The sequence below is a fragment of the Andrographis paniculata genome, unplaced genomic scaffold (assembly GCF_009805555.1).
Source record: "Andrographis paniculata isolate CXL003 unplaced genomic scaffold, ASM980555v1 Contig60END, whole genome shotgun sequence".
Lineage (NCBI taxonomy): Eukaryota > Viridiplantae > Streptophyta > Magnoliopsida > Lamiales > Acanthaceae > Andrographis > Andrographis paniculata.
Window position 1 is genome coordinate 3,479,156 of NW_026137596.1, and position 27,857 is coordinate 3,507,012.

General features: G+C 30.0%; 6 protein-coding genes across 6 annotated transcripts; 5 read left to right on the plus strand and 1 right to left on the minus strand.

The window, feature by feature from the left end:
• Positions 1 to 200: 200 nt before the first annotated feature.
• LOC127259601 (putative kinase-like protein TMKL1) lies at positions 201 to 2,642 on the minus strand. Its single transcript, XM_051287027.1, has 2 exons — positions 1,767 to 2,642; positions 201 to 1,142 (listed from the first exon to the last, which is right to left on the minus strand). The coding sequence occupies exons 1-2, from the start codon at positions 2,257 to 2,259 to the stop codon at positions 550 to 552; spliced, it is 1,086 nt and encodes a 361-aa protein (XP_051142984.1). The 5' UTR covers positions 2,260 to 2,642; the 3' UTR covers positions 201 to 549.
• Positions 2,643 to 5,085: 2,443 nt separating this feature from the next.
• Positions 5,086 to 6,262, plus strand: LOC127259779 (uncharacterized). Its single transcript, XM_051287366.1, has 2 exons — positions 5,086 to 5,412; positions 5,932 to 6,262. Exons 1-2 carry the CDS (start codon positions 5,199 to 5,201, stop codon positions 6,063 to 6,065), a joined length of 348 nt encoding a protein of 115 aa, XP_051143323.1. The 5' UTR covers positions 5,086 to 5,198; the 3' UTR covers positions 6,066 to 6,262.
• Positions 6,263 to 8,718: 2,456 nt separating this feature from the next.
• Positions 8,719 to 11,082, plus strand: LOC127259865 (probable aminotransferase ACS12). The gene is made up of 4 exons (XM_051287476.1): positions 8,719 to 9,259; positions 9,354 to 9,488; positions 9,837 to 9,997; positions 10,168 to 11,082. The coding sequence occupies exons 1-4, from the start codon at positions 8,837 to 8,839 to the stop codon at positions 11,021 to 11,023; spliced, it is 1,575 nt and encodes a 524-aa protein (XP_051143433.1). The 5' UTR covers positions 8,719 to 8,836; the 3' UTR covers positions 11,024 to 11,082.
• Positions 11,083 to 14,614: 3,532 nt separating this feature from the next.
• LOC127260200 (oleosin L-like) lies at positions 14,615 to 15,294 on the plus strand. Its single transcript, XM_051287911.1, has one exon. It carries the CDS (start codon positions 14,670 to 14,672, stop codon positions 15,096 to 15,098), a length of 429 nt encoding a protein of 142 aa, XP_051143868.1. The 5' UTR covers positions 14,615 to 14,669; the 3' UTR covers positions 15,099 to 15,294.
• Positions 15,295 to 19,719: 4,425 nt separating this feature from the next.
• LOC127260098 (transcription factor MYBS2-like) lies at positions 19,720 to 20,923 on the plus strand. Its single transcript, XM_051287775.1, has 2 exons — positions 19,720 to 19,932; positions 20,641 to 20,923. Exons 1-2 carry the CDS (start codon positions 19,722 to 19,724, stop codon positions 20,847 to 20,849), a joined length of 420 nt encoding a protein of 139 aa, XP_051143732.1. The 5' UTR covers positions 19,720 to 19,721; the 3' UTR covers positions 20,850 to 20,923.
• A 5,257-nt stretch (positions 20,924 to 26,180) lies between these two features.
• On the plus strand, positions 26,181 to 27,601 carry LOC127259520 (transcription factor MYBS2-like). Its single transcript, XM_051286899.1, has 2 exons — positions 26,181 to 26,481; positions 27,289 to 27,601. The coding sequence occupies exons 1-2, from the start codon at positions 26,223 to 26,225 to the stop codon at positions 27,489 to 27,491; spliced, it is 462 nt and encodes a 153-aa protein (XP_051142856.1). The 5' UTR covers positions 26,181 to 26,222; the 3' UTR covers positions 27,492 to 27,601.
• Positions 27,602 to 27,857: the final 256 nt, after the last annotated feature.

The window sequence follows — 27,857 nt, forward strand, 5'->3', positions numbered from 1 at the left end:
AAACAAAAATGTAGAAAATGTCGGGCTCTTTCTCTTCATGCGATCCTATAAATTTGCTCAAATCTATGAATACCGAAGCTGCGAAATAAAATAGTTGAAAATGAATGGATACCTTTGATGTTCTAATCTTCATTCTTCCGCGATGGTCGCGAAAATAATTCCGGGGTGATTTAGCAAAGCATCCTCACGCACTGAAGATCTAGAGCTGCCAATGACTCTGTAATTAACACTAATAATACGTTTCAAATTCTGTCGACGACGACGAGTTTCCTAACAACAATGCTATTCATTATCTCATTCAATAAACAACAAATTCAAAAGTCCGATCACTCTAATTTCTTCACATCAAAAAAAATATCTGCATATGATCATCTTTCGCGACTATTTTGTTGTTAAACCTTCGTCTGCAAGTCAATCGGAGTCTCTTTCTGATGCTGCCAAGGGTCATGAAGATAAATTCTCGGCCAAAACATTCATCGCGGGAGAATGTATGTTAGTCCACGACAAGAACTGCAAAGAAGTCGAAACATAACCTTAGGGGCCAGGGTTTCAACACTTCCCGATTTCCTCAAGCTTGTCGAGAATTTGCTTAATGTCAGGTCGAAGGGGTCGGGAGGGAGAGCAACAAGCCATTGCCAGTTGAAAATATTTGAGAATCCCATCTTCAGTGACTACCCTCTGATCATTGCTTAGGTTCTGAAGGATGTTGGGATGATACAAGTCAGAGATTCGATCATCAATAATCGCACTTCTCAAGACACTCGGCAGATAAAAATCTTGATCAGGCGTAGGGTTTTCATCGATCGCTGGTTTTCCGGTCAGCAACTCTAGAAGGATTACTCCTAAGCTGTAAATATCACTAGCTTCACAGGCATCTTTCAGCTTAATCAATTCCGGAGCTTTATACCCCTCGGATGCAGACCTTTCGAGCATTTGTTGCCCTGCAGCAGGACTCAGAAGAAGATGCAGCCCAAAATCCGACACATATGGGTTGCAATGATGATCCAGGAGTATGTTTTTCGACTTAAGGTTGCCATGGATAATGGGCTTCTCATTTGATGTGTGTAGATGGAAAAGTCCTCTGGCAATGCCGGTGGAAATCCTGCATATGATCGGCCATTTCCGAGCAGCACCATTATCATCTGCCAATGAACACGCCATGAATGGAAGCTTAGATATCTTCGAAAACCAACAAGAAAGGTGAAAAAAGACATCACTCAATGCAACGGTGTAAGGCAATTTATTTACGACGTACCAATAGATTCAATACTTCCCGGAAAATTACAATAATGCTGTATATAACATTAATGAAAGTTCAATGTACAGCATCACAATGGCAGCATTAAAGAGATCAACTATCCATCAAAGTAGAAACATTAAATTCGGATCGCTGACAAAAAGATATTAAGAATTCCATTGCAAGCAAGAGATCAATTGAAACTTTTCGGGGAACAGCCGTCGAAAGATCAACACTTAAACTAAACCAAGAAATTCATTGAAGCATGATGGAATTTAAACCAACAACACTTTCAAGATTATACCAATCTGTCTGTACTTCAGAATAAAGAACAATTTGAATTAAGATCATTCAACTCTACACAGAATCATATCAGCTGTTCACTAAGTTGAATCCATTTCTTCCACAATGACAATAAGATTAAATTTGATAGCAATAACAAGTAAACTCATAAGAGCCAATCCATTTCTTCTACTATGAGATTAAATTTGATAGCAATAACAAGTAAAATTATAAGAGCCTTATTTACCTCTGATGAACTGAGCCAAATTTCCAGCAGCATAAAATGGATGAACCATAAGCTTCTCCCCTCTCGAGCCTGCATAAAATGCATTAAGAGGCACCAAATTTGGGTGCCTAACAGAACCCAAAAACTCTGCAATTGGCAGGACCTCCTTAACCCTCAGTGTGCAGGTAGGCCTAAGGAATCTAAGCAATGTGAGCGAATTTGATTTGACCAAACAGGCTCTGTAAAGCGTTCCATAGCTGGATTTCCCAATCACTTCACCAGGAGCATCCAGGATTTCCTGCGCCGTAAGATGTTCACCGCCTCGGAACCAGATCAAATCCTCCGACGCGTTTGCCGCCAAATCTCTTTCCTTGCACTGGAATGCAGTTTCGGCGTCTCTAGAACCTTCCGCCCTCATCCTCCGCACGAGGCAAAAGGCTAACAGCAATAGAAGTAGTAGGGTTGATATTGATGGCAAACATATGACCAGTATGAGCTTGTGCTTGTGCTCCATCTCTCTCGCATCAAAAACAAAGGAATTATCGATGTATCGCGATCTCGTCGTTTCCTTCAACGATTGAAGCTGAAAAATCCGATAGTAGAGAAGCAGCTCAAAATTGAAACAGAAATTGCCAGCAACAGATCTTCCTCCGAAAATGGAGAAGCAGAATCTGAAAATGGAGCTCTCTCACTGCTAATGGAACGGCACCTTCTGTGTTCTCGAAATTGATGAATACAATACACCAATTAACTGATTGCTTGGGGAATGCCGATCAGTTTGCAAATCAATTTGCAGACAAATCCGACTGTGTGTCTCTGTGAGAGAGAGAGAGAGAGAGAGAGAGGATAGAGAGAGAAAGACGTGCAGAGAAGACAGACTGTTCCGTTGGTTGGAGAGAGAAGTTTTGGGGTTAAAATAGTCTTATTTTTTTATTGCAATTTCTAAATTTAAAATATTGTAAAATTTTATTTATTTTTAATTTTGACGTTATCGATTTAAATTTAAATAAGTGACGACAAATTAGAAGCATTTATTTATTTATTTAATATATAATATTAAAAAATATATATAAAAATAAAAATGGGAACCTAATTGAGACAATCAAATAAAATGTAGAATATATGTTTGATTTTATTCTTATTTGTGATCCATTTCTGGCCTAATTACTTATTAAATATAAATTAAATAAATGTGGATTGTATAATTTGGGGAATTTATTTTGTGACACATGCAAAATTAATTGGTGAAATTCTGAATGAATGCAGATAGATGGCATCAATGCAATATTAATATTTGTGTTCTATCCTATAAATAAATAAAAAAATTCAATTATAGTTTAGGAAGGCATTAAATTTGAGAGGGACAGTGAACCTATTGCAGTTGGAAGTTAGATATATAGAGCAACTAAATTGAATAACAAGTACTTCCTCCGTCATAGAACGTCCAATCGTGTGCTCATTTGATCGGATACGAATTTTAAGAAAAATATGGAGAAATAAATTTTTTTACTTTTTTAAGTAAAAAAAAACAAAAATAAATTTGAATGAAAAAATAAATAAAAATAAATTTGGATGACAGAAGAAGTATATTGTTGCTTGAAATACTTTTTTTTTTTATCAAATTATTACTAGTATTTTATTTTTATTTTTTTATATCATTCCCGTTGGAAACTTTTATATTTTTATTTTTTTAAAAAAAGAAAATTGGGTATGTATTTGAATTTTCTTAATTAATTCGGTTTGATTTTAGTTTGACTCTAAGTATAAATTATTTAAAGCATGTTGAAATTAATGTATTGTGTTGTAGTTTTTTTTTTTTTTTTTTTTTTTGATAGTTTGAAAATGAAAATAATTTTAATATTTTGTATGTGAACTAAAAGTCTTTAATGTAGTATTATAAAATATTTTAGATATGTCATTTTGAAATTTAATTTCAGTTTATTTACTATAGGACCATTACAAGTATTTATAAAAATGTATTTTTCTAATCACAAAATATTATATCTAATGTTTTAAAAAAAAAAAAAAAACTCAAACTAAAAATATATTTTTCCGTTCAGTGTAAGATTGTCATTTATCTTTTGTGTCATTTACTTAGATATTAAAAATATTACTTATATTTGAATAATTTAATCAATAAATATTGTAATAAATATATTTTTGTCATTTTTTTTTATTTATACTATATATTAATATAATAATTAATATTCAAATATCAATCTTAAGAGACAATGATAACTTCTTTTTGGTTGAACGGTACTTTATTTGAATTTGTTTGGTTGACAAATACTCATTCCGTCCCAAAAGTATATTCTTGTTGTGTTAGACATGAGATTTAAGAAATATTGATATTATATTAGTAGTCAGTAGAAAGAAAGGAAAAAATTCCCTTGTGAGTATATTAGTGTACAAAGTAGTGACTATTGTATAATAATAATAATGAAAAAGTAGGGATAGCCTTACGGTGATATAGTTATTTATGAAAATGAGACTATTATTTTTGGACGTACAAAAATGGTAAACAAGACTCTTATATTGGGACGGATGAAATAATTTTTTTAATGTTTTTAATATTTAATCTTTAATTCCATATAGAAATACATTTTTTTTTCTTCGTAAATTACTAAATTCATTTATATTAAAAGATTACCGAAAATAATAAATAAATAAATCCTTTTTATAGTATCTACCAAAATGGACGTGACTTCCAAACAAAAAAAAAAAAAAGCTTATGGAAGCAAGGCATTAAGATTCAGTGATGTTACATCAGCTCGTGTGACCGACACTTATATATATATATATATATATTTTTTGTGTTGAAAAACTGTAATAATATAAAAATAAATAAAATAAACATTAAACATTTTTTAAACTTAAAAAGATACAAAATTTGAATTTAGTTTGCGTTTGAATTTTTTATTTAAATAATCTAGTATAATTTTGGTTATTAAAACAAAAATACGATGATTGTATTTTTTGTGAAATTTACCGAAATTTTCATTATTTATTTTTTTAAAAAAATTTGATTAAATTAAATAATTTTTTTTTTAATATCATACTATAAATTTATTTTAAATTTATAATATTATCAAACAATTATTTAAATTCGATATTTTATTATTAAAAAATTTAAATCCACAAAAAAAGTACTTTTATATTTTTATTAAAAATCGTATAAATGTAACAGTGTTAGATTTAAATTGAGACCCAATTCAAATAAACTCAAACCTTAGGCCCAAATAAACTGGGTTTGAAATGAAAGCCCAAATAACATTAGCCCAATATTAATAAAGCCCTTTTTAAGAGTATTTTTTAATATTTTTATTATTAGTAGTAGAACCAGAAACCAGACCCGATTTCAAAACCCTAATTAAGAACCCTAGCGAAGCTCTGTGGTCGGCGAATCCTTCTTCCTTGTAGTTATCGAATTGAAGGAGAAGATATTGACGAGCCATGGCGAAATCAATGAGATCAAAGCGGGAGAAGAGGTTGAGGGCGATAAGGAGAGAAATGGTTGAGCCAATTTACGAGAAGAAAGAGGCGGCCAAGCAAACCGCCCTGGAGGCCGCTCTCGCCGCCCCTAAACTTCCAGTCAAGCCCAGCCCCTTCGCCGCCATGGAGACCGCCGATGAGGCTGCTGGTTCTTTGCCTAAAACCGACGGCATGGGTATGGTTTATAATTTCTCTTTTGGTTTCACTTTCTGCCTGAGTTTTGGTTCGTGCACAGTGTGGAGATTGTTTATATGATTCCTGTGTTGAATAACAGAAATTTATACGGTTGATTTACTTATTTCCATTAGGAATTTGTAGGATTTTGAGGAGTAATTTAGTTCCGGAAAATTCATGAACAGAAATATGTTAAATTGATTTGTTCCTCTTTAGGCATTTATCGTATAACATAGCAATGAGATTATGGAAGTAAACAACTAGGATCAAATGTAAAAATCTTACATTGATTGTGTATAATATGTGGTCTATGATCTGAATGTAATTGTGTTATGATTTGATTTCCAATGCTTTGGTTAGAGATAGAGAGGATATTTCCAGAAGTACTGATACATTCGAGAGTTTTCGAGGAAAATGACTAACATATACATGAGAAACTTAACTATAATATGATGCCAAATGCATATTTTTAATTTTCCAAGCTGTTTGTAAAATCAATGTCGATTTTGCTGGTGAGCAGATGTGGAGATGGCTGATGGCAGTCAGCATGCAAGATTGTTGAAGCCCATGGGTAAGAAGATGAAAAAGAAGATCAAGATCGCCCGAAGGAAGGGTCATGGCAAAGGTAAAATCAGAAAGAAGCACAATGTATAGTTTAATTGGTAAAGACTATTTCTCTTCATTGCTCTGTTTACATGACATCTTGTGGTCTTTCCATATCAATCAAATTTTGGTTATTGAAATTCAAAGATTGGAACTTTGAGATCCTAGTTTAGATCGGGTTGTAACAAAACATGATGACACACTTGGATAGAATTCTTAAGCTATCTTTATATGCTTTATTGGTTGCGTTTTGCCATCTTTAAGTGATTTTGTCGCATTATATATTAAACAAAATAGTACTTTCTCAGTCCCTTTTCAAAGAGGCTTTTTGGAGTTTTTGTAGTAAATTAAGAAATAATAGTGCACTTTATTTGTTAGTTCAAGTGTGCAAGGGGTTTGGCATCTTTCTACATCCGAAAAATCGAGTGAATATTGAAAGTTTATAAAGGAATCGGGTGTGTGTTACTTGTGAGGTTTTGATTTTGAGTTGCAAAGTTTTGAATTGAAATAGTTGTTTGATGTGATATAAATATGTATTGATGTGCTGTTTTGAATATAAAATTAGATTTTAGTTTAATAAAATAAATAAAAATTGAGTGTTTGAATTAATGTTTTTGGAGGGAAAAGAAAGTTGAAATAGTAAAATAAGGATAGAATTTCTTAGAAATAAATCTGTGGGTTTTGGAGTTGGTTTTATGTTTTGAATTAAATTTGGTAGTGGGTAAAAAGTAAGGTTAAATGACTTTTTTGCCCTTGTGAGTATATTAGTGTAAAAAGTAGTGACAATTGTGTAATAATAATGAAAAAGTAGGGATAGTTTTACGGTGATATGGTTATTTATGAAAATGAGACTATTGTTTTGAGACGGACAAAAATGGTAAATAAAACTATTGTATTGGGACAGAGGAAGTAATAATTTAAAGTTATCATATACTCTCTTCGTTTCAGAACTATAGTCTTAATTGGGATTGAGTACGAGATTTAAGGAATATTAATATTATATTGGTAGTTGATAAAAAGTATGGATAAAAGACTTTTTTTTTTTTTTGCCCTTGTGAGTGTATTAGTGTAAAAAATAGTGGCAATTGTGTAATAAAAATGAAAAAGTAGGGATAGTTTTATGGTGATATTGTTATTTATAGAAATAAGACTATTATTTTGGGACAGACAAAAATGATAAACAAGAGTATTGAGTATTGTATTAGGACGGAGAAGTAGTATTGATTTTAGTATAAAGGATATGTTAATATGTCATACTTCATAAAATATAAACAGTAACTGCACCCCACATTTAAACATGGTAAAATTATAAAAAGATTAAGACTCTATTTATACAACACATTTTTACTTATTTGATACTATTTATTTTCCAAAAAATATTACATCAAATGTATTTTTTTTTTCACAAAATATCAAATCAAATACTTAACTTTTTATTTTTTCCAAACTTAAAAAAAAAAAAAACAAAAACAAAAATAAAAACCTATCTAAACAAACCATAAGTTTGCCAAACTCACTTATCTAGTGATTTAATAAAATTATACACTCCGTCCAGCTAAAAAGTATACATATTTTTATTTTGGGACGTTCAGTTACAAAGTAAATATTTATTAATTACCTTATTTTTTTTTTTCACAAATACCTTTATTTTACATCACATCATTACTTTTACACAAAAAAAAGGGCAAAAATGTCATTACACTAATTTTAATTACTCATTGTAATTAAAATACTCCCACCGTTCCATAACTAAATATTCATTTGTTTTTTGCACGTAGTTTTAAAAATATTAATATTATATTTAGATATAGTAGGAATAAAGTCGAAATGATGAAAATAACTTTATTAGTATGTGTGATATAAAGGGAATAACATTTGTATAATATATTGTAAGTTGTAAGGGTATTTGTAATGTTAGGTACAGTTATTAAAAAGAAAATATATATTTTGTTACGAGACGGACTAAAATAGAAAAATAGATATTTTATTATGGAACGGAGAGAGTACTATTATTTTTTAAATACCGCATTAAAAGTAAACGTTGCGGACTGATGGAGTAATTCTTTTTTAGTAAATTCTACTAATACTTAAACACTTGGAACCAAACAAGGCATGGTCACCTACCACCCACAAATTGGCATCTGATAGTATGAAATAATTAGCCGTTAGGGTGGGTACTGACATCGCAACATATCGCCTTTTTTCAATGTAATAAATATGATACATATACGGATATTTTTATAATTTTGTATAATATATATAATAATAATAATACTAATAAATAAAACGTACTTTTCATAAGCACTCTTCTCACACCACACACTCACAATAAAAATTGTATAGTAAAAAATGGTAAGATAAACAAATATATTGTAAAAAATATATTTATCTAAACACTTTATTAAATAATATAAAAATTTCTTATAAATGGAAATTGAATTTTGTCTTTTACGATCGATCATATCTAAGCCGTACGAGTCCACAAAACACTCTAAAGCATTTCCAACTAAACAAAATTCAATAATTTAAATTAAAAAAAAAAAACAAAAAAACGTTCCTATTACGTAGTTGTTTGAGTAAACCAAACAAAGTGTACAGTGCAATGTCCATCGTACCCTTGCCCCAAAATACGTCACAGACAAAGGTGAAGGGCATTCCCGTCATTTCACCTGGGGAGCAAAAGATTCCAAAACCAGAAGCAGAATCCCCATCTTTTGGCTCACCGAAAAAATCCCCACCTCAGACTTCACACGCCTTCTCGCAACCTCCGCCGCCGCCTCCGACGCCGATCCTAATCGCCGCCGTCGCGTCCGGTGACTCACATGACCCGAAGCCAGAGTCCTGAGCGGAAGGAATCACCGAATCGAACCCCGAGCAGAACCGGCATGAGACTCATAGTGCCTTTGCAGGGGGTAGTTCAAGGCAGGGGCGGCCTGATCCTCGGCTCGCTGATTCCTTGCGCGCTCTTCTATTTCCTGCAGTTTTACCTGAAACGACACCGTTCGCAGCCCCGGCAGCGCTCGGCGTCGGCGGCGAACCTCCCCGATTTGCAGCGTTCGTCTTCGCGTGCTAATTTGTTGGCGCGTGGCTCCACGGTGCGGGCTCACGTGTCGGCCCGGGCTAGCCCCGTCGCGAAGCCGAATGACTCGCCGTACTACATTGGGCTCGATCGGTTGCGAGAGGATCCCTACGATGAAGCTGCGAATCCGGAGGGCGTAATCCAGCTCGGGTTAGCGGAGAATAGGGTGAGTGAGGCTGCGTGATTTGCTAATTGCTTTTTGGTTCGTTGTGAATTTTTTAAATGAGCACTAATTTGAATTTGTTGATTCTGCTTTGAAGTTGTCGTTGGATATAATTGAAGCATGGCTTTCGAGAAATTTGACTGGTTCGATGTTAGGAGTAGGCTCCGATGCTCTAGGGCTCACCAGGCTTGCTGCCTACCAGCCTATGGATGGATTAATGGCGTTCAAAGTGGTAATGAGGCTGATCATTTCCTTGATAATTTTAGTTGATTTCTGGTTTTACCTGAGAATTGGTGTCTCACTTTGGCTGCGAGAATACAAATATGAAGATAATACTTGTAAAGTTGAGGAGATGATGAATATATTGTTCTCATTTCATATTCTAATGCAATGCTCTTAAATGTTAAATTTTTCGAAGTAGTGATTTAGGTTATGCCATGGCTTTGCTAAGGCTTGGAAATATTCTTGAATTGGATAGCGGGAATATTCCTAGTACTTTGTTGAGGGCTGGCTGAATTTTCATTTTTGATTTTCTGCGGTGCAATTTCATAATATAATATGCTTCATACTAATGTCACAGGCAATGGCTGATTTCATGACTGAAGTAATGGGAAGAACAGTACCCTTTGATCCTTCAAGGTTGGTATTGACTTCCGGTGCAACTCCTGCTGTTGAGATACTTAGTTTTTGCCTGGCTGATCAAGGAAACGCTTTCCTTGTCCCTGCACCATACTACCCCGGGTACCATAAATTTTTGTAATTTCATTCATTATAGCAATATTCTCTATTGTATGCAGTGTGTTGTATGCAAAACTTTTTAACTCCCTCTTTTGTTATGTATGGCTCTTATGCTATTTTCTAGTTTCTATATTAATAATATGAATAATAATAACGCTAATGAATTAATGCAGATTTGATAGAGATATAAAATGGAGAGCTGGTGTTGAGCTAATCCCTGTTCATTGTCGACATTGTGATAACTTTACCTTAAATAAGCTGGCTCTGGAACAAGCATTTAATCAGGCAAGGAAAAGGGGTCAAAAAGTCCGTGGGATTCTCATATCTAATCCATCTAACCCTGTCGGGAACATACTGAATCGGGACATGATGTATGATCTCCTAGATTTTGCCAAAACAAGGAACATCCACATCATATCAGATGAAATCTTTGCAGGATCGACATACGGGGATGAAGAATTTGTAAGCATGGCAGAGATAGTTGACCTAGAGGACATCGACAAAGATAGGGTTCACATTATATACGGATTGTCTAAAGATTTCTCCATTCCTGGATTTAGAGTTGGGGCTATATATACATATAATGAAAATGTGTTGGCTGCAGCAAGGAAATTGACTAGATTTTCTTCCGTTTCAACACCCACCCAGCAGCTTCTCATATCAATGCTTTCAGATAAACAGTTCACACTAGACTACATCAAGATAAACCGACAGAGACTACGCATGATGTATGATTTATTTGTTGCAGGATTGAGAGAACTTGGTTTGGAATGTGCAAAAAGCAGTGGGGGGTTATATTGCTGGGTCAATATGAGCAGCCTAATGAGTACGTACAGTGATAAAAGGGAGCTTGAGTTATGGGATAAGCTATTAAATGAAGCCAAGATTAATGTTACTCCCGGTTCAGCCTGTCATTGTATTGAACCCGGATGGTTCAGATTCTGTTTTACAACCTTAAGTGAAAAGGACATTCCTGTAGTCATAGAACGAATACGTAGAGTTGTCAAAAGTTTTAAACCATCTGTATAATACATTTCAAACTTGTGTTTATCGATCCTTATTGGCTAGATATTTTACCATGGTTGAAATGTGGGAGCTTTCTGTTTGAGAGTTCAATTCTTACATGTAGATTTTTTTCTGTAACTTAGTTTTAGATCAATTGTCTCTACCACCTTACAGGCGATGTGCAGATGCCATTGCCAGTTCGAGAGACAGAGTGAGGCAAGGCATTTGTCACAAAGCGCTTCCACGCAAAAGATACATGTTCCGTAAGGTAAATAAGTTCCAAGTGTTGCAAATGATGTTTTGTAAAAGGATAGTTGTTCAATTTTCTTGTGTTTAGACATTTACTTGTGAACGAACCTGAGGCAAAGAATGGGCTATGAATGGATTATTAATTATCAATGTTTGTTATGCATTTTCATGAGCAACGCCTTTGGCGTATCATTGTCAGCAGTTATGAGTGTTGGCCGTGGCCATTCCCTTGTACATTTGTTATCTGCTTTCTGAACTTAGTACATTTCTGTGCAACCAAGCTCACTAGACTTTGATGTTTGCAGGGCTAGGGCATCGTTTTTGCCATCATTACTGGTGCTTCACTTTCTGTATATGTGCTGATGTTGTGAAGCTAGTGTTATTTGTTCCTGTTGTGCTCAGTTTACAGTCTTTCTTGCGCATCCCAGGTTTGTATCCCTATAAGAATGGACTGTCTCTCTGTGTTCCTGTGTGTCATGATATGTCATTTGGTTTGTTGAAATCCCGGAGTAGGATAGCCAGCTTTTCTTGCAAGACACCATGATTTTTGCACGTAAGTTGGTGCAAGTGTGGACACTTTGTCAAGGTGGCTCCCTGGGTGATCCTTCACACTATGCGTCTTTGTATATTATCTTTCTGTCATTGGATTCTTGTCTTAACCAAACATGGAATGTCTTGAGTGAAATCATAATGCCTTTTGCCTTGATAATGTGTTTACTTTATTTAAGATTGTTTTTAGGGTCTCGGAAGATTGGCTTAGGATTCCATTTCATATTCGCTCCTGGCTTCGTCGTTTAGTGGTAACGACGGCAGTCTTAAAACAAGAAGGATCGAAGAAAGCGTCGCATTCAAGGTACATATCTTGCAGTCTTTGATTGATTCCCAATGAGAGAGTCATAGCTGGGAATTTATACTATTATAATTTGGAAAAGTACAGACATTTGCCATTGTGATTATGGTTTGGTTTGTTATCAATTGGTAGATATATTCTGAGTATCGGAAGAATGGAGGATTGGTGCTTAGCTTAACTTTGCTTCATTATATTGATATGTCCTTCCAATTTTCGGTTTATTTTGATTTCATTGAGCTTCTTGTCTGTATGAATGTGATCCATTATGAACTTTTCTTGTGTTCCTTTAACGAGACGTTCTGGACCAAAGCATCCCCTTTGAACTTACTATTTGGATTCTTCCTAAGCACTTTGTCTATCAGATGTTTGAAATCATCTCTTTAGAAAATGTTACACTTTTGAAGAATTGAATAAAACCCGACTCCACGAGCATCAGCAATGAAGTAAATTGGTCGTCCAATATAACGATTGATCTTCTAAACTTTGATCTTTGAATGTATTTTGTTACAGGTTCATTCAGACAGGTCTCTATTTTGTGTCATCTTGTTACAGATGCATTCAGACCTCCTTTTCCGGTTGGGCATCATCTTAAAATGGTAAATATGACAGTCAAAACCATGTTTCTAGCTCATATGTTTTATTGGCAATCTATTTTATGCATAGTATATGCGAAGCTGTCAAATGACAATCCATTCAATTCAGAAGAAAATATGAGCTACGTTAAGGTTTTACCTTGCTATAATGTTATCTTCCAGTGTGTCTTCAAATTTATAATGTTATCTTCCAGTGTGTCTTCAAATTTCAAAGGGTGCAAGTAGGTGTATTTAAAAGAAATGCCGGCTTTATCGGATTGCTGTTGTGCTTTTACCTTCTAGAAGTTCAGTCCTTATTTGATGTTTGAATCCATTTTGTGTTTTTTGCCTCCAAAAACACTCAGCTCCATATTGTTATATGATGGGGTCCATTATTAGCTGGTTTTGTGTCTTCACTGCTGTTTAAGCTTCATTGATATTTTGGCACTCATGACTTAATTGTTTCGTCCATCCACACCTTGTGTTTTCGTTTCCCCGAAAGCATCGCAATATTATGCCTTTGTTCTTTGGCTTGTGTTGTCAAATCAGCTCAATTATTTTTGTTACACCACAGGCAACTGGAATGCTTGTTTGTTGGCTCGTTGCAAGTTTTATTGGTGGCAAGGCTTTTGTTAACTCATTGACTCGTCGCTTCTCCATGTGAACAAACTCTACGCCCGTCGTCTTGTAAGGGGATGGTCTTGTGGTGCAGGAGTTGGACGTGTGACCATGAAGTCATAGGTTTAAACTTTCTGACGCCTCGGATAACCTACTATTAGGTTCGAGGGTTTACTCGGTACGTATTTTGGGCAGTAGCTGCGGGTTTTCAAAAAGAAAAAAAACCCTAATTCTGGCTATTTGTTCGGTTGAAATGTTCTATTGATTTTATTTTTTATTTAAACAAAAATTATATTACACCGTATGTAACAGTGTTGAAATTACTGAAATTAAAATTCAGCACTGTGTGAATAAACAATATGTCAATATATGATATTATTATTGACATACTTTTAAACAATATATGTTGTAATTATAGGCAAACAATACATATTTTTATTACACAGATAATATGTTGTGTATAATAAAAAACTACGGTTATAATGCTGAATGTAACAAACAATACTCAATATAACAATAAACAACATATAGTTCTATTAGTGAGAATATATTATTTATATTAATATAATACAAACACAATTCATAAACTAACAAGATCTAATATGATTTTACACATCACATTTTTATTACAAACAATATTTATTGTATGTAATAAAAACATGTGTTATTTCTATATTTTGCATGTGTTGTTTTGAAAAACCAACACACTGCTCACAGTAATCCTTCCCGTAATAAAAATATATGCTATTTTTATATTTTGTGTACAAATCAACACAGTACATTTTGCATATTGTAATAAAAATTCTATATTATCAGTATATATCCAAATAATATACTACATCCATCTTATAACTATAACTGTAGTCTTAGTTGGATTGGATAAATATTATATTAGTAGTGGATAGAAAATATAAATAAAAAACTCTTGCTATTGTAAATGTATTAGTATAAAAGCGAATGATAATTATATAATAAAAATAAAATAATTTTATAATAATATAATTATTTATAAATATAAAATTATTATTTTAAAATAAGAAAAATAATAAACAAAACCGTGTCTAAATTAGTATTTGAATCGATATATAGTAATGCTAAAACTTATGATACATGCGGTATTTCAATATCCTTTTTACCGACCCTAATCAATCATCACCCCTACGCCGAGCCGTGACTTCATATTCAGACACGACGTAAATACACGTGTCTAAAACCATCGGTTCTCAACTCCATGCGGCCTTTGCATGCCCACCTCTCCGACACGTCACACCTGACCCTCGCCACGTGTCCTCTCTCCTCCCTCCTCTATTTATCGCCAATTTTCACCTAAACTCTAATTTCAAAATCAACACCCCTCAAAAATTCCCAAAATCGAACGAAAATGGCGGAGCACTACGGTCAGTACCAACAGTCGGGAAGACCATACTCGTACCCCCAGCAGCAGCAGCAGCCGGTGAGCCACCAGGTGGTAAAGGCGGCGACGGCGGTGACCGCCGGCGGTTCGCTGCTGGTCCTGTCGGGGCTTACTCTGGCGGGGACGGTGATCGCGCTGACAATAGCGACGCCGCTGCTGGTGATCTTCAGCCCGGTGCTGGTGCCGGCGGCGGGAGCGTTGTTCCTGCTCTGCGCGGGGTTCGTGGCGTCCGGCGGGTTCGGCGCGGCGGCGGTGGGCGTGATGTCGTGGATTTACAGGTACCTGACTGGGAAACATCCGCCGGGGGCGGATCAGCTGGAGACGGCGCGTACGAAACTTGCGACGAAGGCGCGTGAGATGAAGGAGAGGGCAGAGCAGAACATTCCAGGCACTTAATTAATTAATTAATTATGCTTCTTCTTCATAGCCTTTCTATCTGTACTCTCTGGCTTTAAATATACATACACGTATGTATGTATATGTATGTAGTATTATATATATATATATGTATATTTGTGGTTTTGATGTTATGATCGATGTCGGAATTGAATAAGAAGTTATGGAAATGGAAATAAAATAGTAAATTTTATTATCTTCTTTATTCGAAAGTTATCATCGGAATATGATGCATGCAACAGAGTATTCAGATTTTTACATTTACATGGTACTTCGTGAGAAATTTTACATAAATTATCACGAATCGCCAAAGTATTTAATAAAAGATTGAATACAAAAGGCTTCGGTGGTGTAGAGTTTGGACTTGTCATCGTTCAAATCTCCGCCTCTTCGTCTAGTGTGATTTTTTCGTTTGGTTGTGCAGGGTATTAGATTTGATCAGAGATTTATCAATCCGTGTGTGTTTTCGGGTAGCGATTGCGGGTTTTTCTGCTATAAAGAAAAAAAAAAAAACGAAAGGCTTTGTTATACTGGGCAGCTATAATATGTAAATTAGTATTCAATTATTTGGAAATGACGCTTTAATAAAAATGTCTTACTAATAATTTTTATTTTGATATTAATATAAAAAAAGTAATATTTTTTTCATTAGAAAGAAAATTGAGAAACTTTTGGTGACTAACTTAAAAATAAATAAATATAATTTTTTGAGAAACTTTTGGTGACAGTTTAAAAATAAATAAATATAAATTTGGACACTAAAAAAAGTATTCTCTCCTGCCCCTGACATGTCTACGTTTTTACTTTACTCATTTCATTTATTTTTTCACTTTTTTTTAAAAAAAAATTATATAATTTTATTTTATTTTAAATTTTAATTAGTTGCTTTAATTTATAATTATTTTATTAATATATTTTTAATTATTTATTAATTATATATTTTTTAAATTTTCATGTCTAGTCTACGTGGACATGCGCGAGATTGTTTGCTTTCAAAAAATAAGTCATGTGAGGGGGAATTATGTATTTGACAAATTCTTGAAAAAAATAAGTCAGGTAATGTCAAATTTCGGGGTTTAAACATATAATTTTACGGTCATATGAATCTATGTTACGGATTCATCCTCACATTATCAAAAATTGAACATAAGATTTTCACGGTTACGAGTCTATTTTTACACCATTTTTACTGTCACGGGTTTATTCTAAATTATATAATTTTATGGTCACGAGTTCACCTCAGAAGTCCGACAAGCTAAATATGACTATAATTTTTACGGTCACGAGTTCACCTCAGAAGTCCGAAAGCTAAGTATGACTATAATTTTTACGGTCACGAGTTCATCTCAGAAGTCCGACAAGCTAAGTATGCCTATAATTTTTACGGTCACGAATTCACCTCAGAAGTCCGACAAGCTAAGTATGACTATAATTTTTACGGTCTCGAGTTCACCTCATAAGTCCGACAAGTTAAGTATGACTATGACAAGTGACTTGGAAATGAAGAAGCGACCAGGAGTTTGAATTCATAATTTTATGATCACAAATTTATTTTCATACTATCAGCCCTTTTTTTTTATTATTGTCATTAGCCCATTTTTTACTGTCACAAGTTGATTCACACATCATAGCCCTTACTGGAGTCCATCCGTTTTATTGTTTATTACGCGATGCATGAGTCATGAGGATCAAATGATTATAATGCTCTCTACGTGCTGGGAAGATGGACTTTGTTGTAAATAAAAAATAAAAAATAAAAAACATAATTTATCCAAAAAAAGCAGACTATAAATATTCATCCAATAATTTAAGGAAGCATTACTTAAAAATGTTAATTCGTATAATGAGTAGAGCCCAAAGTAATTTAGTTATTATTTTATTATAAATTGTGTTAAAATCAACTATAAATTATGTTGTTACACTTGGGAAACTCACAGCCGCTACCAAAGTGAAGACAGAGTAAATCTCAAGTTGAACCTAATATCATGTAAATTATATTTGATAAAATAAATTACACTAAACGAATCATGTGTGATATGTGACCTGGAGACGTTGAGGGCTTAAATTCATAATCTCACGGTCATGAATCTATCCTCACACCACTAGGTCTTCCCTTACGGGATTACAATCGTATTATGTTAATACATGAAACGGACAACACATGTTATTATCAGATATTATTATCAAATATAATACAATCTATATCTAATTTCAGTATAATGTAATAAAAAAATATAACAACCACACAATTTTATCAAACATAATATGCATTGTTTTTATTGGTACCGTGTGTTGATTATCTAATCGTTATTTGATTTCAAAGTTTATAAGATTTATTTTATTTTTACTTTATGTTTGAAAATTATTAAAAAGATATAATATATATTTTTCATCTAAATTGAAAGTATTTTTTTTATCAATTTTATTTATCCTACTCAAAAGGGTAAAAATATTTTATATACAAATACCAAATATTTTATTTATATTTTATAAGAGTAAAAATGACAAACTATCTTATACACTTTTATTAACTAATAAAATATTATTTTTTTTATTTACTACTTTCTCCGTCTCAAACAAGGTGCAATATTTGCGTTTGACACGAGTTTTTAGGTGGGTAGTATTAAATAGGATAATTTAGAAATTACGTGATGTGACAGAGAGTAAAATGTATATTTTATTTTTGTATTTGGATGACGTCAGGATAAAATGTGGGATAGAGATTAAATATGATTAATTATTTTCTATTTTAAAAATGTTACAGGGTGATTGAGACAGTGGGAGTATAAAAATGCAAATGCTCTTTAAAATAAAAGGGAGGAGTATAATTATAGATAATATATATTCTCTCTATTCGTAAAATAATAATAATAATAATAATATTTATATAAAAGTTATGCAATAACATATAAATTATGCATTAAAAAAATATATATTCATTAAAAAAATAAAATAAACATAAAAAGAATGCATAAATAAATACTCCCTTCGTTCTGGAATTAAATATTCATTTGCTTTTTGCACGTAGTTTTAGAAATATTAGTATTATATTGGGACATAGTAGGAATAAAATAAAAATGATTAAAATAACCTTTTTAGTATGGTGTGATATAAAGGTAATGACATTTGTGTAATATATTGTAAGTTGTAAGGGTATTTGTAATGTTAGATAGATAGTATAGTTATTAAAAACGGAAATGGATACTTTGTTACGAGACAGAGTAAATAATATATTTAAAATTTAAAATAATATAAAATATTTGAAATACAGTACATGTAGTTATATTTAATACATAAAACTCACCTACTTCTTTATTGTGGCAACACAACATTAATAAAGGCAACAAACGTTGTTTTGGTGTTTCATTAAATATCTTAAATCTCATCCGCCATCTTCTCCTTTTGGTACCAATTACACTTGAGTCAACTATTTAATTAAATAAATATATGTATAGTAGTATTAAATAATCTCTCCTACCAAACTAATTATGTCATCCTTTTTCTTTTAATAGTTTGTTAAATTTATATATAATTTATTATAATAAATATTTTTTGTTCATTTATAATTTTATTTATTTTTTAATAAATAATAATTAATTTGTCATTTTTTTTTATTTATCCTACTAATTTTTAATATTTTTATTTATTTTTATTTATCTCATTTTTATATTAAAATATTATTATTTAATAATGTTCGTACCCAACTAAACGAGCAAAAAATTAGAAACCGAGGAAATATTATATTTTTATAAAAAAAATAAAAATTAATAAGAATATTATATATAAAAGGATATAAATTTCATTCGTCTCAATTTCAAATACTATTTTTGCTATTTTCTTGTCTTTATTGTTCAAAATTATCTTCTTGTTTTTTTATTTTAGTAAAATAATTACACTAATACTAAAATATTCTTAATTTTTTACTTAAATTACAAACAATAATAATTTATGCATAAAGTTAAAGGATAAAAATATCAAATTTCTTACATACTTTCATTGACAACTAAAATACTACTACATTCGTCCAACTGGGTCTCATTTACTTTTTGCTTATTGATCTTTGAATATTAATTATTATATGAAAACGTGCTACAAATCAAGAGAAAAATAACATATATAATTCTATTAGTACCTTATAATACTATTATAATGACATCTGTGCAAAAAATTATACAAATATAAAAATATTTTAATTGTTAACTACAATGACGCAAAAGGTAAATAAGATTCTTAAAGTCAGACGGAGGGGATATTATTTTTTAATTTATTATAAAATTCTAAAAAGGTACTTTCAAGTGAGACCAAGATAGTATATAAATTTTTTAGGGAAAAAAAATACAAACGAATGTATAACAATTTTAAAACAAGACAAATGACCGATTCTCAATAAAAATATAATTTTTTATTTTACAAAACATCATATAATAAATATACTATTTAAAAAAATTAAATAAAAAAAAATTCAATTTTAAATTAACTACTGTCGATTTGGACGCACTCTTCGTGTATTTAAAGTCCCGTCTGGCATCCCTATCGGCAAACTTCTGTTGGAGAAATCGACCGCCATAAAAATTCTTCGATTTTTTTTTTTTTTTTTTTTTTTTTTTTTTGCTATAGACGAAGATGGCTAATGAGGGTTTACGCGGCAAGTCTTCCGAGGTGCCTAAGGTGGCCAAAATCAAATTGTTCGGCTTCTCAATTTGTGCGGTAGTAGATGACGCTGATAAGTACGTTACCAATGACACTCAAAGTCTCCAAAACTCAGGGATACACCAATGCATCAATAACAATAACGGCGTTGCAAATCCAATTTTTCCCCGTGAAAGGAACAAAGGTGTTATTTTAATTCATTCTTTTAGAATAAATGCATAAAGTAATTTATGTAAAATTTTATTGCAATCTATCAAAATGATAGCATGGAAACTTTATATTTGTTTACAAAGATGGAATAGAAATTAATTTGCACTTTTTTTTTAATATATATGATATCCTATATATTTATACTAAAATACATATCTTTCTTTATTTTAGAATTCATTTTTCTAAGTATTTGTACATGATATTTATGTGAAATTTATAATCCAATAAATGGAGTTATTTTTTTAAATAGATTTGTGTAATAATCATGGTTCTTCATTATAAATCTCGTGTTCTTCTTGAAGTAAATTTGGATTCGTGTTGATTCGATATAATTGAAATTAAAAAACATGATTGAGTTGGCTATTGGATTTATATTTTGGGTTTTGAATGTTTACTTGACTAATATTTTTGTTGGGAAGTTTTATGAGAAGAAATAGGTTGTTTTTATTAAAAAACCGTAAAATTTTCAAAAAAAAAATATTAAAACCCTATTTTTTAAAAATTTTACAAAGAGATTCAAATTTCAAAGACATAAGCAAAACAATTTTTATTTAAGAAATTATTTATATTCATGGAAATTAAATTGTTCTCTAAATAATTATTCAACTTTATGATAATTTTATACATTCTTTTGATGAAGACAAAACCCTTACATCGTGATTTTATTATTTTCATGTGATAGCAAAATCATGGTCCGAGGATGAGCACAGGGCATTCTTGGAGGGGTTGGAAAAGCTCGGAAAGGGTCGTTGGAAAGGAATAGCGGCAAAGTATGTGCCATCAAGAAGTGCTACCCAAGTAGCTAGCCATGCGCAAAAATACTTCATTTGGTTGGGGAGAGTTAATAAGCAAAGGCGCAGTATTTTCGACATTGTTAGCGAAGGTGTGTGAGGACATGTTTGAAATTGCTTATCGACATGAAATTGGAGGGTCAGAACTCTATATTTTGACAATATTTATCGAGAATTACTCCTAATAAAAATTATGTTTTGGTTCGATTAATTTCTAATTAAAGCATTAGTGTTATAAATATGTGTGTGATATATGTATGTTTTGAATTATATATTATTTAGTTGTAGTTTGAAATTGATTTGAAACGACGTGTTGATTAAAGTTTTTGTTTAAATAATGTGATATTTTGTAAGAAAAAAATAATGTATTTTTATTAAACAAAGTACATAATATATAGTACTCCTTCCGTCCCAAAAATAAATATCCATTTATTTTTTGCACGTAGTTTTAGAAATATTAATATTCCCTCCGTCCACAAACTAATGTCCTACTTTTCTATTTGTGATGTCCAATAACTATTGTCTTATTTTCTTTTTTAACATAAATTTTACATTTTTATCATTTATTCATTTTTACTTTTAATCTCTACCATATAATGAAGGGCAAATTTGTCAATTTATAACAAAAAAAAAACAATCACCTAAAAAATCGTGCAAATATACTTTAGGACAATAGAAATTGGACGGAGGGAGTATTATATTGAAATATAGTAGGAATAAAATAGAAATGACTAAAATAACATTATTAATATGTGTGATATAAAGGTAATGACATTTGTGTAATATATTGTAAGTTGTAAGGGTATTTGTAATGTTAGGTAGATAGTATAATTACTAATAAAAAAAAAAAAGAAAAAAGGAAATTGACATTTTGTTATGGGACGGACTAAAATAAAAAAATGGATATTTTATTATGGGACGGAAGGAGTATTAATTTTAGTTTGAAATCACAAAAGAACAAACCAAATACTCCATTCGTCCGGCCACGAATGTAACTGTTTAATTTTTTTTACGTAAATTTTAGAATATTAGTAGTAGTTTATAGGTAATAGTACAATAGAATGATAAATATGTTTACCAACTCATTTATATTTTTAATAATATTGTGTAAAGTGTATAAAATATTTTTTATTAAAAAAAATACAATTTTTAAAAAAATAATAAATATATTATAGACAAACTAAAATAGTAAAATAAATACATTTAACATGGACAGAGAGAAGTTATAATGCATACCTATATGAATAATATGATTGTTATATTTTCGACATGGATTAATGTGTTATTGCAATAAAATGAAAATAAATACCAAAGTATATATATAAGTCATGTGTTTATTTAATACTTCTAATTCTAGGTGTTCTATTTTAAGATATAAGAAATTATGAAAGTATTATGTGAAATAGTTGTTTAACTTAATATGATTAAATATTGGTATAATATTTTGAATATAAAATTAATTTTTATCTAATATAAAAAAATTTATATTATTTAATATTTTCATGGAGAATCTTTTTTATGCATAGTGAAAATTTACCAAAATTTTATAAATAAACAAAGAATAATATTTTGTATGTTTTTATTGACTTTTATTATTATATGTATCTATTGTATGTTATACATTAACTTCATTTGGAATGAGATTTGTAGATGGTGCTTAGAATACGGTGTTATATACTTACTATTTCATTAAAAAATACTTTAAAATACATATATGAAAATATTTTGGATATTATATTTTAATAAAATATATATTCATATATATATATGTGGTATTATTATAAAATTTTATATAATATCAATAAAATATATATTTTTTAAAAATTGAAACGCAAAATTTCAAGAGAGTACATTACAATATATAGGTAGGGTGGTGTTCAAGTCAGGTAGTTCCGGTCGGGTTCGGTTTAACTGGGTCAGTATTTTTAAAAAATATAAAAATTGGATATCGGGTACCCAATAAAAAATCGGGTTAGATATTTGTATTGAAAATTTATACCTAAAATCTGATTAAATATTCGAATTTTTTTAAAAGATATAATAATACATCATCCCTCCGTCAATAAGGTTTACATTTACATCATGTGTCGTTGTATTTAATATTAAAAATATTCTTATACTTGTATAATTTTTTGTATAAATATTATTACAATAGTATTATAAGACACTAATTGAAGTATTTTTGTTTTTTCCCTTTATTTGTACTACGTTTACATATAATAATTAATATTAAAAAATCAACACGTAAAAAATAAATATGATCCTTATAATCGGACATAGATAGATAATATTAAAATATACTCACTCCATCTAAATACAATAGTCTTATTTATCATTTTTGTTCATCCCAAAACAATAGTCTTATTTCAATAAATAATTACATCACCGTAAAACTATCCCTACTTTTTTATTATTATTACACAATTATCACTACTTTTTACACTAATATATTCATAAGGGCAAAAAAGTTATTTATCCATACTTTTCACTAACCACCAATATAATATTAATATTTTTTAAATCTTGTGTCAAATACAATAAAACTGTATTTTTGGGACGGATGGAGTAACACATATTATATACTATATCCTTACATTTATTTGTATAATATATATGGTTATGGTATTGATAAAAAAGGGAGAAGTCCAACTTTTCTAATTTAAAATAATGAAGATGTCAAAATCTTTTTCATTTTTTTAATAATAATTTACATGTATGAAAAATATTATAAATGTTAAAAATAAAAAATAAAAATAGTACTCCCATTTAAACACAGCACCTAAAAACAAACACAGTATTTTTGAATATTCTCCATAATTAAAAAAAAAAAAAATTTTATTTACACTTTTATTTTTGAATATTTAAAGACAGTTCAATTTATTCATATTTTGGTTGCATTAATTATCTTGGTTGAATAAAATTTTAGTTAATTTTAGTAGGTTGTTGCAATGCATTTATTTTAGTAGTAAGGTGTTTAAAAATTTAACAAAATTTGGTTTATCAAATGTGGTTTCAGAGGATGTTAATTAAGCTGGCAAAATGAGTTAGGTTCGGTCGGGGGTTTACCTAATGCGCATTTTCGGGTTGCGGCCGCGGATTCCCACGTTATCAAAATAAAAAATAAAAAGATAAAAAAAACAACGATTTCACATTGTATTTTGAATTAAACATGTATTGAATATTTATATATATATTTTAAAATTTTTAATGATAGTAGTAGCCTTCGTACTATTATAATTTCTACTTCATTCCTCCACTTAAAAAATATACATTTATTTTGTATAAAGTTTAATGAATATTGTATTTAAATGACGGTTTTCTAATAGCTTTGTTATATAAATACTCCATCCGCGAAAGATTGAGTATTTTGTTAGGGATACGGTATTTTTAGGTAGTGTAAGTTATTAAGTTATTAATAATAAGTTAAGATAATATTTTATTATTTTGTATATATGTAGTGTTGTTGGTATTTTAAGTATTTTTTTAATATTATTTTGTAGACAATAAAAATATATATTATTTATTTATCATCACCATAAATTAGTTTTATAAAAAAATGAGGAGTTTTAAATGTAGATAAAAATATTTGTTAATTGAAGAGAGATATAGAAATAAAGGGGTTTTGAGTGAGTTAAGTATATTTAAGATTGATAAACTTATTAAAAATGGAAATGAATCATCTTTTGTGGGACGTACCAAAAAAGAAATTGAGTCATCCGTAGCAGGACGGAGGGAGTACTATTTTATTTCTAGTGATGTATAAATGTATTGACGTAAGTAAGTATAAATGTGAGAGTATCTGTAATGAATAAAAAATCTATATATACTTAAAAAAAAAATGATAGTTGTATTTTGATTAAAAGATGTACTTCCTCTGTTCCATTAAAAGGTTGTCATTTTTTATTTTGATTCGTCCCAAAACAAAGTTATCATTTCCTAGTTTAGTAATTGTATTACTTACCTAACATAATAAATACCCTTTTAACTTATACTATATTATACAAATGTCATTACTTTTATATTGCACAATACTAATAGGGTATTTTCGTCTTTTACACTACAATTCATTATAATACTAATATTAAAAAATATACGTACAAAAAGCAAATAGCAACCTTGCACCGGGACGAAAGGAGTATATTTTTTCTACAAAAAAGTTAGTAATGCATATTTTAAATTCTTTTTGTGAGATAATAGATGTATAATAGATATTAGTTAGAAAATATTTTAGAAGAATTGTAAAATTAAATGATAATTACAAATAAAATTGTTGCATTATATGAATTTTGATAAAAATACTCTCTCCACTCCATCTTAATTGACACTTCTTTCAATTTTGTCCATCCATAACAATTGATACATTATTTTGGGTAAATTTATTAAATCGAAACATACTTAACAAATATAAATCAACTTAATTAACTATATAACATATAATATCATACATATGTAGACTCACTCAAAACCCTTTTTATTTTTTATCTCTTCTCAAAAAATAAATATTTAATGTACATTTAAAACTTTACGTCTTTTATACAAGTAGTTTATGTTAACTATAAAAAAAATTAATGGTATTTTTTATTTACTTATATTATAGGAAATTTTATCCTCTGTAGAAATAATATTCATATTGTATATATTTTTTATTAAGATATAATTTTTAAAATATTTAAATATATATTCTAAATTATTTAAATCATATATATTAAATTTATTAAATATATATTCCAATATTAATAAGAGATAATAAAAGTAGAAGTGAGCAAAATATTCAAATCTAAAAATTCGATTCGAACCAAACCGAAATTTAAAATTTGATTCGGATTTTTCAGATCGGTTTGGATTAAAATTTTTATAAATTTTGGTTTTCGGTTCAGATCAGTATACTAAAAATTTAACCAACTCGAAACGAAATATAATATTTTCATGTAGTTTTTTTATAATATATTTAATGTTTTAATAAAAATAAAAACTCAAAATTATTAGTTATATTTTAATATACTTATTTCTATTTATTATCTATATTTAATATTATAAAACAATTATAAAAATCTATAATAAAATTTGACATTTAAAAAGATAATAAAAAAAAATTAGAATTTCAGATTTGTTCGAATTTTTCGGTTTGATTCGGATTTCAAATTTTTGGTTCAGATCAGATTGATTTAAAAAAAAAAAAAAAAAAAAAAAAATTGAATTTTTGTATCGATTTGAATTTGACAAAAATCAGAACAAAAAATCTGAACTTTAACCCTAAATAAAAGTTCAATATGTAAGCACATTTAAAGTAAATGTATCCCCTATCATTAAAGTAAATTTGGTGTCATGTTGTAAATGTTTTTAATACATTTGACTCCTTTGCTATCTCTATCAACAAAATGTGTGTGTATATATATATATATATATAGAGGGCGATAGTCGAAAAAATAAGTTTATTATTACATATAAATCTTCGATTTCATATCAAATACTTATGTATTTATTGGCGAATATGGCCGGAGAGGACTTACCAAAGCCTTCCCAATCCGGCCATCACGGTGTTGATATGTCTTCTGCAATGACCGGAATCACTTTATTTGGTGTCCGAATATGCACGTTAGAAAGCGATGATGTCGAATCCAAGACTAAGAAAACTCCGAATCTTCGAAGTTTGGAAGCTTCTAGAAGGCATGAAAATTCAAGGAACGCGACACTTCACGACTCTTTCAAATTGCGTCGCAAAAAGAAGAAAGGTTTGTGCTTTCTTTATTTTGAAATTGAATTCGATTGATAGATTGTGTTATTTTATATTTTTATTTTCGCTATCTTATTTTTTCTCCAAAATATATAAATCCAACGTTTATTTTCTAAACGAAAACTTACTATTTTACCATTTTTTTTTTCAAAAAAAAAATAACTATACAAAACAAGTTAAAAATAAAAATATACACTCCGATATTACTGGATAGATTGTTTCCGTTACTAATGATTTTTATTTTTATTTTTATTTTTTTTTTTGGTTATAAATTAGCAGATTTGTTATATGAAACTGAAAACATTATTGATTAGTTAAACGATGTCGATTTAAGGCTTAGTTGGAACAATAAATATTAAGTTGACTCAAATACACATTTAATGAAATTAATAGACAACACTTTAAAAGTAAACAATTACAATTAAAAAACATGATACCTAACTCTATTGTTTGTACTATTTGCATTTTATTATAATTTTTTACTAACTGTTTTATTATGGAGTCAATTAATTAAGTTCACCATTAACATTAATCTCTAAAGCTTTACAAACATTCAAATTTGATCATCAAATATTTGTAGCATTGCGCGACAATCAAATTATCACTAAACGGATTTCAAATGCGGATAATATTTCTTAGCTAGTAATAATTTCGATTGTTCTAATTCGATATCAAAAAAAAAAAAAAAAAAATGATATAGAAGAAAGCATCGTTTAGCGAGTTATACTAATTCATTTGATGAACAAGGTTACATTAATTTGAACTTACTAAAATAAATTATATGCATTATTGTCGCACTTTTTAGAGCTATGGTTGAACGACGAGCATAGATCATTCTTGGAGGGTCTTGAAAAGCTAGGAAAGGGTTCTTGGAAGGAGATATCGGCGAAGTATGTGCCATCAAGAAGCGCAGCTCAAGTAGCAAGTCACGCTCAAAAATACTTCATTTGGTTGGCGAAAACTAATAAGAAAAGACACAGTGTATTCGATGTTGTTAGCAATAAATGAAACATTTGGTATCGGATATTCCAAATGTAATTTCAAGTATATGTCTGATTCCATATTTCAAGCATTTGTATCGGGAATTTAGCTTTATTCACACCTTATTTTTTTGAATAGATGCATTTTTATATTAAATATAAAAAATTATGATAATTTAATATAATTATAAATATATACGTATTCTTTTATTGTTGAATTGAAAATATATATATATATATATATATATTACGGACGGTGGTCTAACTAGTAGCCAGCAAAAAAAACAACATTATTATCATTGTAAAGTGGTTTTGTTAATACTCCATCACCATTATTATTATTATTATTATTATTTTGTTGAATAGGAAAAAAATTTGTTCTGGTTGTTATACC

What these genes read in the sequence shown, in the direction of transcription:
- LOC127259601 (XM_051287027.1), bottom strand. Translation starts at nt 2,259, where the DNA reads ATGGAGCACAAGCACAAGCTCATACTGGTCATATGTTTGCCATCAATA. An exon ending in TTTGGCTCAGTTCATCAGAG is followed by an intron (nt 1,143 to 1,766) that starts GTAAATAAGGCT and finishes GTTCATTGGCAG; the next exon opens with ATGATAATGGTGCTGCTCGG.
- LOC127259779 (XM_051287366.1), top strand. Translation starts at nt 5,199, where the DNA reads ATGGCGAAATCAATGAGATCAAAGCGGGAGAAGAGGTTGAGGGCGATA. An exon ending in GCCTAAAACCGACGGCATGG is followed by an intron (nt 5,413 to 5,931) that starts GTATGGTTTATA and finishes GCTGGTGAGCAG; the next exon opens with ATGTGGAGATGGCTGATGGC.
- LOC127259865 (XM_051287476.1), top strand. Translation starts at nt 8,837, where the DNA reads ATGACCCGAAGCCAGAGTCCTGAGCGGAAGGAATCACCGAATCGAACC. An exon ending in TCGGGTTAGCGGAGAATAGG is followed by an intron (nt 9,260 to 9,353) that starts GTGAGTGAGGCT and finishes TCTGCTTTGAAG; the next exon opens with TTGTCGTTGGATATAATTGA. An exon ending in GATTAATGGCGTTCAAAGTG is followed by an intron (nt 9,489 to 9,836) that starts GTAATGAGGCTG and finishes CTAATGTCACAG; the next exon opens with GCAATGGCTGATTTCATGAC.
- LOC127260200 (XM_051287911.1), top strand. Translation starts at nt 14,670, where the DNA reads ATGGCGGAGCACTACGGTCAGTACCAACAGTCGGGAAGACCATACTCG.
- LOC127260098 (XM_051287775.1), top strand. Translation starts at nt 19,722, where the DNA reads ATGGCTAATGAGGGTTTACGCGGCAAGTCTTCCGAGGTGCCTAAGGTG. An exon ending in TCCCCGTGAAAGGAACAAAG is followed by an intron (nt 19,933 to 20,640) that starts GTGTTATTTTAA and finishes TTCATGTGATAG; the next exon opens with CAAAATCATGGTCCGAGGAT.
- LOC127259520 (XM_051286899.1), top strand. Translation starts at nt 26,223, where the DNA reads ATGTATTTATTGGCGAATATGGCCGGAGAGGACTTACCAAAGCCTTCC. An exon ending in GCGTCGCAAAAAGAAGAAAG is followed by an intron (nt 26,482 to 27,288) that starts GTTTGTGCTTTC and finishes CGCACTTTTTAG; the next exon opens with AGCTATGGTTGAACGACGAG.